Consider the following 13,733-nt stretch of genomic DNA (forward strand, 5'->3'; position numbering starts at 1 on the left):
GCAGTAGAAACCCCTAGAGTAACCTGCCCTGACACAGGCTCAGGCTATAAGAGGCTGAGTGGTTATTACCAAACTTGGTAGGAATACTGGGATAAGCAGGGAGAGAGGAGAGATCTGTCCTGATCCGAGAAGGAGGGACTTAAAACACAGCCCCCTCATTAATGGATCTTTCTGTGAGCCAGGTAGGAGCTGGAGACAAGCAGACTGGAGCCAAGGGCCCAACTGATCAACTCTCTCCATGAAGTTAAGGATACACAGGGGCCAGAGTGATCCACAGAAAGTGAATTCCATCCCAGGATTTTGTGATGAGTTAGATTTAGGGATGGTGGAAAAGGAAGATCAGAAGAGAACTCTCAAACCCAAGAGCTGAGGAGAGAAATACCCTGGACAATAGGAGAGAATCTGAAGGCCACGGGCTGGTAACAAAGACCAAAGTGGTCTTTCAGCCAATAGCCAAGTCAGTCCACTTCCACCTTAAGTTGCCATTTACGGTTCCAGAGGCCATGATGTAGCAGCCACATGTCAGTGAGGCACAAAGGAGAATTTGTAACAAGCTGTGCCACATCTGAGAAGTCCTGATGGGCAGTGGCAGCAGAAGAGGAGACGGGGCAGGAAAGGCAGACATGATGGATACAGCAGGGCCATGTGCAGAAGGCTTGGCATGCCCTAACACCGGCTGTCAGCGCGCTAGCCAAATCTGCCCTGGAGGCAGGAGCTTTAAAGCTTCAGACAAATTCAAACAGAAGCCACCTTGGCAGTGAGGACCAAAAGAGGTGATAGATGATGAAAGGAGATGCTAAAAGGCCCAGATAAGCCATTAATTCTTGCTGAAGCCTTTCTCCGGTGGCTGGGGGGAAAGTGAGTTAGATCCATTTAAATGGATTTTTCTGTCAGCATTATGATAGACACCATACCTCTATTTTACCCTATAGAATAAATGAGAGGAATACGTAGCACAGGCCAGGGTGCTTTTTGTGAGATCCAAAGACATGACTGCTGTTTTGCTGGATTAAGCATAAACAGTCCTGACCTAGCCTACCATCTTGGCAAATAGGCCAGGCACAGCTGAGCCTGGCACTCTCAGGGAGTTCAGGGAAGGTGTGGCCATACTACCTAGGGGCTGCACATGTTGGAGGAGGCCTCTAAACTGGCCTTAGGGCTTCTGGGAAGCATGGGTGCCCCTCCATAGCCTGAGTGTGAGATGAGGAGCTGTCACCTTCCACCTAAGAGAAAAACATGTGACCTGGAAGTAGACAAACCCACCCTTCTCTTTCCTGAGAAGCTCAAGATGGAGGAACTGGTGGCGGGGGGGGGGGGGGGGGGGGGACGGGACGGGACAATTTCCTGGGCAGAAGGAGCTGATATTGTGCTGAGCTACAAGGTCCTTGTGGTGCTCAGCAGTGAGCCCTGAGACAAAACGTTCATGTCCCCAGTCTCAGAATCATTACAAAGAACAAGACTGGGTTCCTCAGAGAGTTCCAAATATAAACAAAACTCTGTGCAGAGTCCAGGTTGAAGAAGGGGCAGTCAAACTACAGAGAAGCACCTCCTGGTAGGGCCTCCACGAGGACTGCCAGCACAGCACCCCAGCCAGCCCATTCCAGCTGCCCAAACACACCAAGGACCACTGCCCCACCAAAGGCATGCCGGGAGCCAGTATAACCAGTGTTAAGAGATATCCCCTACCCCTAGCCTGGTTACCTGGTTGCTGGAAGTGTGCTGACTCTGGTAAAAAACACAGAGGGTTCAACTTCCACATGTAATCCCAGAGAGAGGTTCCTGTAATACCCTTCCACGTGGCCTGGGCCTCCAGAGTACTTGAAGTTCAGGATAGCTTCCAGAGTCTAAAAAGTTAAAACAAAGACCAATCAGTAACTGTAAGTAGATGAGGTTCCGTGCCAGGAGAGGCAGGCAGGTGCACCTAGGCAGAGTCTCAAGATACTTTCACACGATGAATTCAAGCAACCGCCTGAGCTCGTACTGTGAATCTGGCACCATTTTTCCCGTGGTACCAAACGTCTGAACAGTCCTCCACTGCAATGCAAGTAGAAGGGGCTCTGATGTGCACAGAGTAAACACGGGGACTATGCATTAGTAGAAGGCAGGGAAGGACAGCCTCCGAGCAGGCACTAGAAGGCCGCTTCCACTCCTAGGCTGATCATAACTAAAGCCTGAGAGGTCGGAGGGAAGTACAGCAGAGGCCCTTCCAGAAGGACAGGGCCACTGCACCAGAAACGGGACATGGAATGATGAAGTGGCAACCAAATGGGCAAGAAGGCATCAATCAGTATAAAGAGGGTGGGTGGCTAAAGCTAACCGGGCTGCCAAAGGGGATGCCATACCCTCCTCTCCTTGGCTCTTCCCCAGGGCCTCCCCTACTGAGGACTCTTACAAAGGATGATGGGAAAGTAGGAGGGAAGGCCACGCCTCGCTTGGTGATGCAAGCATACAGGAGCATCCGACCAACACACGAGGGAGGCGAGCTCCAGCCCAGTCTAGCCATATCTGACCCTCCTTTCTTTTGAGAAGAAATCTCTGGATGCTGGAAGAGAGCCACCCAGACCAAGAGCATGGAGGTGTGTATGTGGTGGGGGATAAGGGAGGCCAAGATACAGAGACACTAATAAGGTACGAAGAGACAGAGCACCATTCTTAGGGATGCTAAACAAGGCTTCCCCACCATTGTTTGGAAGCACAGTGCTGCTGTGTCAGAGAGAAGACTCATACTGAGCACCTGCCAGTACACTGGACAGTAAGCCGCCATGGTGCAAGAGGAAGAGGTACCAAGAAGCTGCAGGCAAGACATGTGATGATGAACTGCATCTACCTAAGACTAGAGACGATAAGCATAAGAGGTAAGTCCTTCAGGACTGTGATACCAGTCTCAAAGTTCTGCAGGACCCTGAAGGAGGAACAGCTGGAGCAGGCCCATGGCCCTGCATGCAGACAGAGGGATACCAAGGACAGAGGATGGCACTATAGAAAAGCTGGCACCTCCCATGCCCCGCCCCCCAAACTCAGTACATTCTGCAGGGATCTGCAGCCTGTGGGACACAGGGAGTAGCCATGGTAACGAGAAATCTTGGCCCAGCTAACTCCTGACTAAAATGATGGAACCTTCTCCAGCAGTGTCCTCAAACAGGTGTTGACAACAGAGGCCCATGGGGCAAATCTAGCCAACGCCTGATTCTGCAGGGCTGGGAGCAAAGAACCGCACTGAATTTCTTACAGGAAATAAAACAAAACAAAATAGAAACAGAAACTTCCTATGGCTGGCCAAGTCAGAAGCATTCAATTATAGAGTCTGACATTGCTCTTAAGGACTGGACAGATGGCCCAGCAGTTAAGAGTCTGAATTGCTCTTTCAGAGGACCTGAGCTCTGTTCCTAGCACCCATGTCTGCTGACTCACAGCTACCTATAACTCCAGCTCCACTCCAAGGAATCTAAATTCCCTCTGGACTCCTCAGACACCTGAACACACACACACACACACACACACACACACACACACACACACTCTCTCTCTCTCTCTCTCTCTCTCTCTCTCTCTCTCTCTCTCTCCCCGTCCTTCCCTCCCTCTCTCTCACTCTTTCTTATACACACATGCTCTTATTAATAAAAACTTTGCAGATAGAACTTAGAGGAGAGCATGCAGGCAAATCTTCCTGCCTCCCAGACCACAGCAACAAAAGCACAGGAGGCAGAACAGAACCGGGGAGGTGCATGGGTGAATGGATACAAGGGATACGGGGCCGATAATGTCTGTGCATGTCAAGGAAGAACAGCACACCTGGACTTCTCAGAAGCAGCAATGCCAACATACGTGTATGAGCTTAGCACTGGCAGCACTGCTGTCCTGGGGCCTCCAAGCACTGTAGTCTGTGGTCACTGTCCCCTGGCTAGTGTGACAGGGAGCTATGTTTCCAAGAGGCTAGAAGGAGGTCCCTATATTTAGCTCTTGTCTCAGTTAGTACTATCGCTGTGATGAATACCACAACCAGAGCAACTTGGGGAGGAAAGGGTTGGTTTGCCTTATGTTTCCACACCATAGTCCATCCCTGAAGGAAGTCAGGACAGGAACCCAAACAGTACAGGAACTTGTAGGCAGGAGCTGATGCAGGGCTGTAGAGGGGTGCTGCTTATTGACTTGCTCTCCACGTCTTAATCTACTTTCTTACAGAATCTAGGACTACCTGCCCAGGGATGCCCCAACCCACACTGGAGAGGCTCCCACAGCAATCACTAATTAAGAAAATACCCTACAGGCCTCCCTATAGCCATCGTATGGAGGCATTTTCTCAATTGAGGTTCGTTTTGTCCTCTCCAGTGACTCTAACTTCTGTCATGTCTACATAACTATCCAGACCTCCTCCCCCAGATCCCGCACTCTTCCTACACTGACTGCTTCTGCTGACCCACTTCCTTGCAATGAGAAGGCAGACATAGCCTTTAGGTTTTTTTAAAAATCAAAAGAAACTACATTCATGTAGATTCATCCTATCAGAGAGAGGATGTGGGGAGGGAAAGCAGTTGGCAAAGTCTCTTCAGCCTGGCTGGGTGGAAGGAGAGAAGCTGGGGTGGCCAGTGATATCCAGTTTGCCACTATGGATCTGGGGCACTGAACCTCAGCTTGCCATTCTCAGCCTGAGCCCACCAACCCGTAAATAGTGACAGCAACTGTCCTAACCTCCTTAGACTTTCATGAAGAATCAAGAAAAAAATACACACTAAGTAAATTCTTGTCCTGCTATGCAACCTAATCCACTGGCAACAGGGCTTAGAACAAGAAAAAATGGGCATGTATGTCATTTATTGTTGAACTTCAAAAACTGGATATATTTTGGAGGGAAAAAAAAGCAAAAACAAAAGAAAACAAAAAAAAAACAGCAAAAGCAAAAAAACAAAGAAAAACAAAAGCAAAAAACAAAAACAAAAAAAAGCTTTGAGCCAAAGGATGATTTACTGAGAGAAAATATCCCTACCAAAGTCACCATTTTAATTCTCCCAGGGCACAGGTTCTTAGCACTCTATGTCACTCTGTTGACAAATGGCCACCAGAGATGAACAGAGGGGTTCACCTGCAGAACCTTCCTTGTCTTCCCAAAAGAAACCTCTGTACCCCCTGCAAACTACCTGCCCATTTCCACATCCCACCACCTCCCTCCTGGTCCCTGGCAACCTTCCTGCATGCGCTCTCTGTGTAGTTGACTATTCTAGGAGCCTTGGGTAACCAGTGATTGGCTTATTTCAATGTTAAAATCCTCTTGAGGCTCAACCTGCTAGTGTTTACACCCAGTCGCCTCCCTTTTAAAGGCTCAGCAGTAGTCCCCTGTGTGGCCTGGATGCATCATAAGTGAGCCTGAAGCTTGCTCCCACATCATCCTAGTAAAAATGTTGCCATGACCAGGGGCATGAAAACGCGGCTGCCTTGCTTTCATCTGTTTGGGGCATGCGGAGGGGAGAACCTCTGTATGATACATCTACTCTGCATGCACTTCCTGAGGGAGTCACCAGGGCCCTCACCACAGCAATATGCCACTTGATCCTTCCGCTAACACACGTGTGGTTCTGGTTTTCTCTCACCGATTCTCATTCCTGCTTCTGTGGTAATGGCTGTCCTATGGAGTAAAGCCACATTTCACTGCAGCTTAGGTTAATGTAGACCTGCTCTCTTCTCTCCTGTCAGCCTATTGTGTATCTTCCTTGGAATGAGATCCAGTCAAGTCCTCAGTCCCATGTTAGTAAGATCACTGTTCCCGTGACTTCCACGCTCACCCTGTTTTCATGCCCATGGGTATGTATGGGGGTCATTCAAGCTTGTGACACCAGCAATGCTGTCACTGACCCTCTCTTCCCACTTAAGTAACCCTCTTCCTGAGCACACTCAGAGCAACCCAAACCTCTTCTTTACTAACAAAGTACTTGGTGAAGTAGGTGGCCTCACGGAAACCCCAAATTCTCTTTTCACTCCCATGAGCCTGAAGCACAGACAGACAACACATCGTCTCCAGAGAGCAAAAGATTTTTTGCAAACATGTCCTAGATCCCTTGAAATCACAAAAAAAGAGTCTTCTGACAATTCTGAGTCCAGTTGAATCTAGCTAGTAAGATATTCTCTCTCTCTCTCTCTCTCTCTCTCTCTCTCTCTCTCTCTCTGTGTCTCTCTCTGTCTCTCTCTCTCTCTCTCTCTCTCTCTCTCTCTCTCTCTCTCTCTCTCTCTCTCTCTCTCTCTCTCTCTCTCTCTCTCTCTCATTCATCATTTTAGAGCCTCCCAAGACTGTGAGGATCTGGGCTTCATACAAGACAGATGTGGCCTCTGATCTCAGGAAGAGCAGTTGATGCATGGATATAGAAATAAACCAGTACGTGAGCGAACAAGAGAAGCCGTCAACCAGCAAGAATGTGGCACCTTGCTCTTCAGTAGCTAAAAAAAAAAAAAAAAAAAAAAAAAAAAAAAAAAAAAAAAAAAAAAAAAAAAACAGGATCATGAAGCAACCACAAGGCAAACTTAAAAACCACCTTTGGAGAGGACTGCGGGAGAAATCACCCAGGAGTGAACAAAAAGTACACAGATTAACTGTTGAACACCAGGGAACGAGGAAGAAATAGCCTGCTCCGATTTTCTTGAAATTGGCTGTTTCTTTACTCTGTAGAAAACCAAAGAAAGGATATAATTATGGGGGAGATATCTAAGTTATGAAAATCAAGCACGGAAAGGGTTTTGTGAAATTGAGTACTGCTGCCTTTCCTCCTAATGATTAAAAGGAGGAAAACGAAATAAAAAGCAGCCTGGGCCTGGTAAAATTAGAATCTTTTAATGAAACCATAAAGCGGGCTGACAGGCAAAGGCACTGGATGTTCAGTAAGGTTGGGGAAGATAGTGTCCATCCTGGAGACCTTATGGTCCCTGCGCAGAGCACCGTCTTATCTTGAGAGAAGACTTACAGAAGGTTGCACTGAGCGAGGAACAAAAGACAGAATATTTGTTTTCAAAGCATAGTAAAACTGGTTTTTCAAGCCATGAGTTTGTAGTGGCTCCTTTTTATTGAGCACCTGTATATGGTTAACAAAAAAACAAAAAACTAGACGGAATGATCTGTGCACTGTGCACTGTAGCTATAAGAAGGAGGTGCTGTCTACATTGGCAGGTGTCTTTGTTTCCTCTCCTGCTGTTGTGATAAAAACACCCTGACCAAGAAACATGAGGGAGAAATTGTTTGTTTCCCAATTCCATGTTTCAGTCCAATCACTAAGGGAAATCGAGACACTGGGAACGTGAAGCTGCTCCTTACATCCACAGTCAAGAGGACAGAGTGATGAATGAATGCAGAATTCCAGGTGCCAAGGCCTGGCAATCTGGAGTTGGTCCACGAAATCCATAAGATAGTGATGAGAACCAACTTCAGTTAAGTGTCCTTTGACTTCCACATGCATCTCCTCTCTCTCTCTTTCTCTCTCTCTCTCTCTCTCTCTCTCTCTCTCTCTCTCTCTCTCTCTCTCTCTCACACACACACACACACACAGGTGCATGTGTGTTATAACAAAAGTCCCATCTTTTTATCAGACCAGTGTTTACTAAATTGCTAAAATCAAAAAGTTTATAAGAAAACATTTTGAGGCTGGTATTTCTCATAAATTTAATTGTAAAAGTCCCTAATGACTTTGTAAGTATGAATCAAATTTACATCACACATCGTGACCACTAGTCTTAGCTCAGCAATGCAAAGGGGGTTTAATCTTTGTACATAAACTCATGATGGTCTCTCACTGTATTTACAAATTATCAACAGGAAGGAGAAGTAAGCCACGTGATCAATGGAAAAGGCAACTACAACATTCAAAACCCATCTATGACTCAAAAAACTTTTGAGCAAATAACACATTATAAAATGCACCATCAAAACCTTAGGGAAAATCCATGCTTAACGGTAAGTAACTAAATATTTCTACCAAACACTTAGAAAGAAGGATACTGTGTTCAATTTCAACATCAATCAATTAAAGGCATGCATGGAGAAGAAGTAAAACTGTTCGGAGACAAAAATCTCCTGGAATGCTCACAAACTGCTGGTAGTGCTGTAAAACAAGACAATTGCTTTGAAAAAACAGTTAAGTGATTTCTTGTAAACTTAAGTTTGCACTCCTCATGTTACTATTGGGCAATATGACTTCCCACCAAGAAAAATAAAAATACCCATCCACATGGTATGAAAATGTCTGTACTCACGGTGGCTCTAAATTGGAATAACCACAGTGTCCAGGAATGAGTGGATGGATGGATAGTGTGTCTGTTAACCAGACCATTTACCCAGCTGTGAAATGGATCAGAGAGTAGTGCCAATGGCTTGGATGACCCACAAGCACACCAGACCCTAGAAAGGTCAATCTTTAGTCTCAATATGGAGACCAGGGTTGCTTGGGATGAGAGACAGAAGAGTTGGCTATAAAGGAGACAGGGATATTGTCTGGGGTCATCAGGTGTTCTGCATCCTGGTGGTGGAAATGGCCATCCACCCAGGTCACAGATTTGCTCAAACCCATTAGGCTGAAGTTTGTAAGGCTGCACTGAACAGAATGTATGATGCACTCGGTAACCTGGATTTTTGGACATTGATGTTACTTTAAAGAGGCACACAATCATTTGTAAACATCTAAACGATGCTTAATGCTGGCCGTGTTGAAGTGGGACAACCATGGAATCTTCAGGAGTATTAGGTAGAGTCTAGCAGTCTCAGGTTCCACATTTAAGAATGGAGAGTGAACCTGTGATTGACAGTAATTAAAACTGTATATAACCTTGGAAAGGGCTTTTCGCTTCTCTAGTTCAATATCCTTGTCTGAGTGTTCCGTGTTCCGACAGATATTGCCTGAGATTTTGATCAGCTCTTATCAGAACGGTTATTGTTCATTTTGTATTACTAATCTAATGTTCCACAGTCTCTAATAAAACTGACGCTATTATAAGAGAAAAACAACCAGCCTCATACACATCCTCACCAATTTAAAAGTATAAGCAGGTCTCTAATTTCTCAAGACCCCAATTGAACCTGTCACTGAAGATTCATACTGTGAGATGACAAAGGATCAATAGTTGGGACCAGTTACAGTCCAGACCAGGATAGAGGTCCAGCAGTGGTCAGGAAAATCTACCAATGAAAGCTATACCATTACTTTCTAGTTAATTAGCACCTTTGACCAAAATCTCTCTTCAGTGTTAATTATGCCTTAAAGATTCCAAGTAGCTACAAATTAAACAGCACATCCTTGCTAATGTGGGGATTGTTTGGGACAACAGCGACCTTCAACAAGTCCAGTTCAGGAGGCCCAGAGGACCTGTGGTGGCTGAGAAGAGCTAGGACCTGGAGTGCAGGCCAAGTGAATCTTTCAGTGCTGGTCCAAAGGAAAGAAAGCAGGTTAGAGGCTGAAGGACCAGTCCTCAGCTACCATGCCTTGGTGGTGAGTGGTAAAGTCTACACTGTACTGTGGGAGCTGACATCCTGTAGGCCACAGCAGAGTAGAGAGCAGTATCTGTGTGCCCTGCATTTCCCTAAACTTGAGGATCCCCTGCTGGGATGTGACTCAGTGTTAGAGAATTTACCTACCATTCACGGGCCCTAGTTCCATCCCTAGTACAAACAAAACAAAACAAAACCAAAATAAACCCTCTGAAAGTAGGATAATTTACCCAAATTTTGACAATTACAATGCCCTGAGCTTTATACAGCATTTGTCTTGCTATGAAAACGTAACATCTTTTGTACACTCGGGCTATTATTATGTCTTTCTGTGAATTACTCTATGACAGTCTTCTAGCTTTATCTCTTGAACTGTCTCTTCCTTACAGACTACTAGCAATTTTGTTATATTAACAATTGCTTTGTAAAGATCATGTCACTGGATAAACTCAGTTTGCTGCCTCGGTTCTAACGCTGTTGTCTTTGAAATTGTCTTTACTTTGTTCCTCTTCTACTGACTAGGACCAGAAAAATCAATCAATGGGAATAACAACTCCAAAAATAGACCCATACTGCCACACGTAATTGGTTTTGACCAAGGGCAAAGACAATCCAATGATCAAATTATTTTTTTTTTTTTGATGACGACAATGGCCAGACACCTGGACAGAGGCTGTGAGATAAACAACCCAGGCCACATCACCCACGGAAGTTTCTCTCTCCACACTGGGCAGGAGCACACGTACTTCAAGAGACATGGGGGCATCTTGGGGTAGACAGGAGGCTCATAGAAAACACAAAAGACATCACACACTGGTGGAAAACATCTTTTTTTTTTTTTGTACGTGGATTTTTCAAGCAAGAATTTCTCTATGTGGCCATAAACATCCTGGAACTCACTCTGTAGACCAGGCTGGCCTTGAACTCAAGAGTTATGTCTATCTCTGTCTCCTGGGTGTTGGGATTAAAGACATGTACCATCACAGCTGGCATCAGGAAAACATCACTTGATTTCATGAAAATATTAAAAGAAACAATTTCTTATAAATGAATCTCAAGAAGTAAGAATATGAAAGTTGTGTGTTTTATCCAGGTTGTCAACTGGATTGACATGCCATTATCTAGAATGTTCTCTGTTTCTGTAGATCTGAGGTATGTCCCTCTTTCATTCTTGTCCCTGATAATTTGTGGGGCTTTGTTCTACTCTCTTACCTAGGCATAGCTTCTACGGATATCAACTTCATTGTTTTTGAAATATTCAGGTTTGGCTTTGTTTTCTGTGATGTCTGTAGCCAACATAAGATTTGGCACAAAGCAAGAAGCCAGTGAGTGTCTAGCCTGTGGAGTGGAGTTTGTTGCTAAATCCTATTTAGTTTTTGAATAGAAGTCTGTAACACAGACACATTGTGACTTTCCAATGCCCACACTCGCCTGTGGAATCCAAGCTCCTCCCACTATAGACCCCTGTCTCTATAGGATATGGTCACTGGGTTTCTGCATATTGCTCAAATCTTCATGAGCCCTACATGACAACACAGTATAAGTACTTCCCACAATGCCTAATGTTCACAACACTGAATCATAAGGCTTGCCTCCTTTCCTGGAATAAAAGCTCCCTGAGGGCAGGAGCCATGCTCTGTTTACCAAGAGTCTCGAAGGACAGGTTTCCACATATACCTGCTCAATGCATCTGAATGACAACTTCACAGAGAAGCTCCCAGGAAGAAGACATGTGCAATGGGGGCTCTGGCCATGCTCTAGTCTAGACCTAGGAACCAGAACAACAGAAACTACACATCTGATCACGAAGCTACCTGGGCATTGCTACCCACAAATGCTTATTATCAAAGGCTTAAAAAAGGAAGAAGAAGAATCTTGACGAGTTCTAAGTCTATCTGACTCTGAAGATCTTGCTGGCCCAGCCTATGAAAATATCCACAATACAAGAAACTGGCCCAGAAGAATTGGACTGTGGCTACAGGCTGGTACTGCTCCAGAGACCAGGCCTGGCCTCCTCATGAAGGGACCTAAACAAAGGGCTACAGCACACAGCTCCTGACTTGGCACTGAATGTATGATTTGTCTCTTGTTTGTAGTCAGATGGGGGACAGGCTGGGAAGGGAAAAGCATTTGTTTAAGAAGACCTGTGAGTGTGAGACATAGTTCATTTAGGTGAATGCTTGCTTAGAAGGCGAAAGGCCCTGTATTTGGATGTTGGAGATGTATTTTTTAAAAAGAAAGGAGAAGTCAGGGTGGGAGCAACAGCACCCAGGTAGAAGCAGAGGTGGGGTTTTTCTAGCAAGCAGAGTGAACCTGCTGTATGAGGGCATCTGAGGTGGAAATAGAATGAAAGACAAGAATGCCAGTCCTGCTTGGACTGGATGAATGTCCCAGACACAGGAAATTACAGAGATGGAGGCAGCTTTGGAGGCAGGGGGGGGGGGGGGTGAGCTCTGAGAGGTGGCAGAGCGGGTCCCACAGGTACAGGGCAGACAGTCAGTGTTGAGCTGCTGCTCCCAGGGGATGGGAAGTCCAGAAGGTGTCTGTGGAGGCTGAGACTCTGGCACATGGGCAGGAGGCACAGGACAAAGGGAATGAGAGGATTCAAGCTGGAGGAATGGAACTATTTATTCTCAGGGGGCTGACAGAAGGCATGGATGCTATGCCTGAATCCGTAGACAGGCAACAGCCATATCGGGATTAACCATGAAACCAGACAACCAGACACTGAATGGAACAGAGCAGGGAGACTTGGGCTTCTTCTAGATTTTCAGTGAAGAAACTATTAAAAAAATGGAGGGAAGGGTGAATAGAATAAGGAGGACTCAAGACTTTAGTTTGGGATGCATCGGGTTTGAAAACGACACAGACATGCAGTGCAGATAGTGTGAGTTCTGGTTGGGCAAGAAGTCAAGGCAGGACAGACTGTGAGAAAGCAGGAATGGCTGCAGAGCCTAGGGAACAGAAGACAGCCAGCTCTGTACCTGAGCGACTGCTGGGGCCCTGCAGAGACAATACATTCTATCCACAGGGACATAGTTGCTCATTATATGGCTGTCCAGTGTTCTTGCTACCTATTAAGCATTGTCCATGTTGCATAGCCCACATTTTTACAAAATGCATCTCGTACATGAAGTAAAAAGTTAACAGTCTGGGCCCGGGACACAAACTGCACTGCCCTGCTCAAACCTGGCTGCCACTGACTGCTGTGCTGCTTGGTGAGTGAAGTGATGGGTGACTTCCTTATCTGGTTATCAGGAAGATAAGAACAGCTGGTGTTAGAAAGGTGCTTTGAGCTCTCCTTGGCAATGGGACAAGTGTTCTTAGTGCTAGCTAATATTGCTATTACTGAATCGGTGTTTGACAGAGAGAAAAGCAATCAAGTATTAGCACTAAACGGTCATAAACAGAATTAACATTTGCCTCCTACATTAAAAGAAAAAATTCACTGGCCCTAATCACCCGGATACAGATAATACTTTAGCACAGGCAGCCTTAACCCTTCCAAATCCATGCCTGCTTATCTAGTTTTGGGTGTCAGTGTAACATGCACGAGTGTGCGTCACAAACACACGTGCACCAGGCAGATGTTAAGGCTGCCAAGGCTATCCTGCTCCATGTCACCTACTCTAGGAGCCATCAAGATCCAGTTTGGTCTAAGAGCACTGAGAGCCAATCTCTGAATTCCTTCCACAGAGCTCCCTGCCCTGCTCAGGGACCTGTCTGTCCTTTGTGCCACTGCTCTTAACCATGACTTCCTCCAACCTAAGCAGGGTAACGAGAAGGAGATAATGATGTCATGGGGGATATGGGAAGGTGGACTCACCGGAGAGGCCCAGCATGGGAAAGGGCTATATCAGTGGCAGCTCTACATGCTTGTGATGGATTATCAAACTTATAAAGGCCAGAATCACTGAAGGCCACAACTCTGAGATGACTGTTAGAGATTATCTAGGCCAACTGTACTGAAAGGCCCTCTAAGTGTACATGGAACCATCCCATGAAGGAGCTTAGACTGAGGAAAGGGGGAAATTGAGCTGCACACCAGCATGCCTCGCCCCCTTCTTGCTGACTGCAGATCCAACATGACCAGCTGCCTCAAAATCCTGCTGCTACAGCTCCCCCCATGAGGACTGTACCCCCAAACTGTGTCTCTCCCTTCACTTTCTTCTTGACAAGTATTTTAATTACATCATGAGAAAGGTCACTAATTCAGGGTTCCTTTGTTCATCTCCAAGTGGAGGGGATGGCATGGATTTCTGCTTAGAACAGGCCC

At 45.9% G+C, this 13,733-nt stretch overlaps 1 protein-coding gene across 9 annotated transcripts in view; it reads right to left on the bottom strand.

Moving 5' to 3' along the window:
- The window catches only part of Trappc9 (trafficking protein particle complex subunit 9), a 475,208-nt gene that overhangs the window by 167,902 nt on the left and 293,573 nt on the right, over positions 1-13,733 (bottom strand). For 7 of the 9 annotated variants that reach the window (XR_015624090.1, XR_015624086.1, XR_015624088.1 and 4 more), the window contains 1 exon segment: positions 1,702-1,844. Coding sequence is in view for 2 of the 9 variants with exons in the window: in NM_001034156.2 (NP_001029328.1) it covers positions 1,702-1,844 (143 nt within the window). In the remaining 7 variants the exon portion in view is untranslated. 9 annotated transcript variants of the gene reach the window in all.

The sequence above is a fragment of the Rattus norvegicus genome, chromosome 7 (assembly GCF_021556685.1).
Source record: "Rattus norvegicus strain SHRSP/BbbUtx chromosome 7, alternate assembly SHRSP_T2T, whole genome shotgun sequence".
NCBI lineage: Eukaryota > Metazoa > Chordata > Mammalia > Rodentia > Muridae > Rattus > Rattus norvegicus.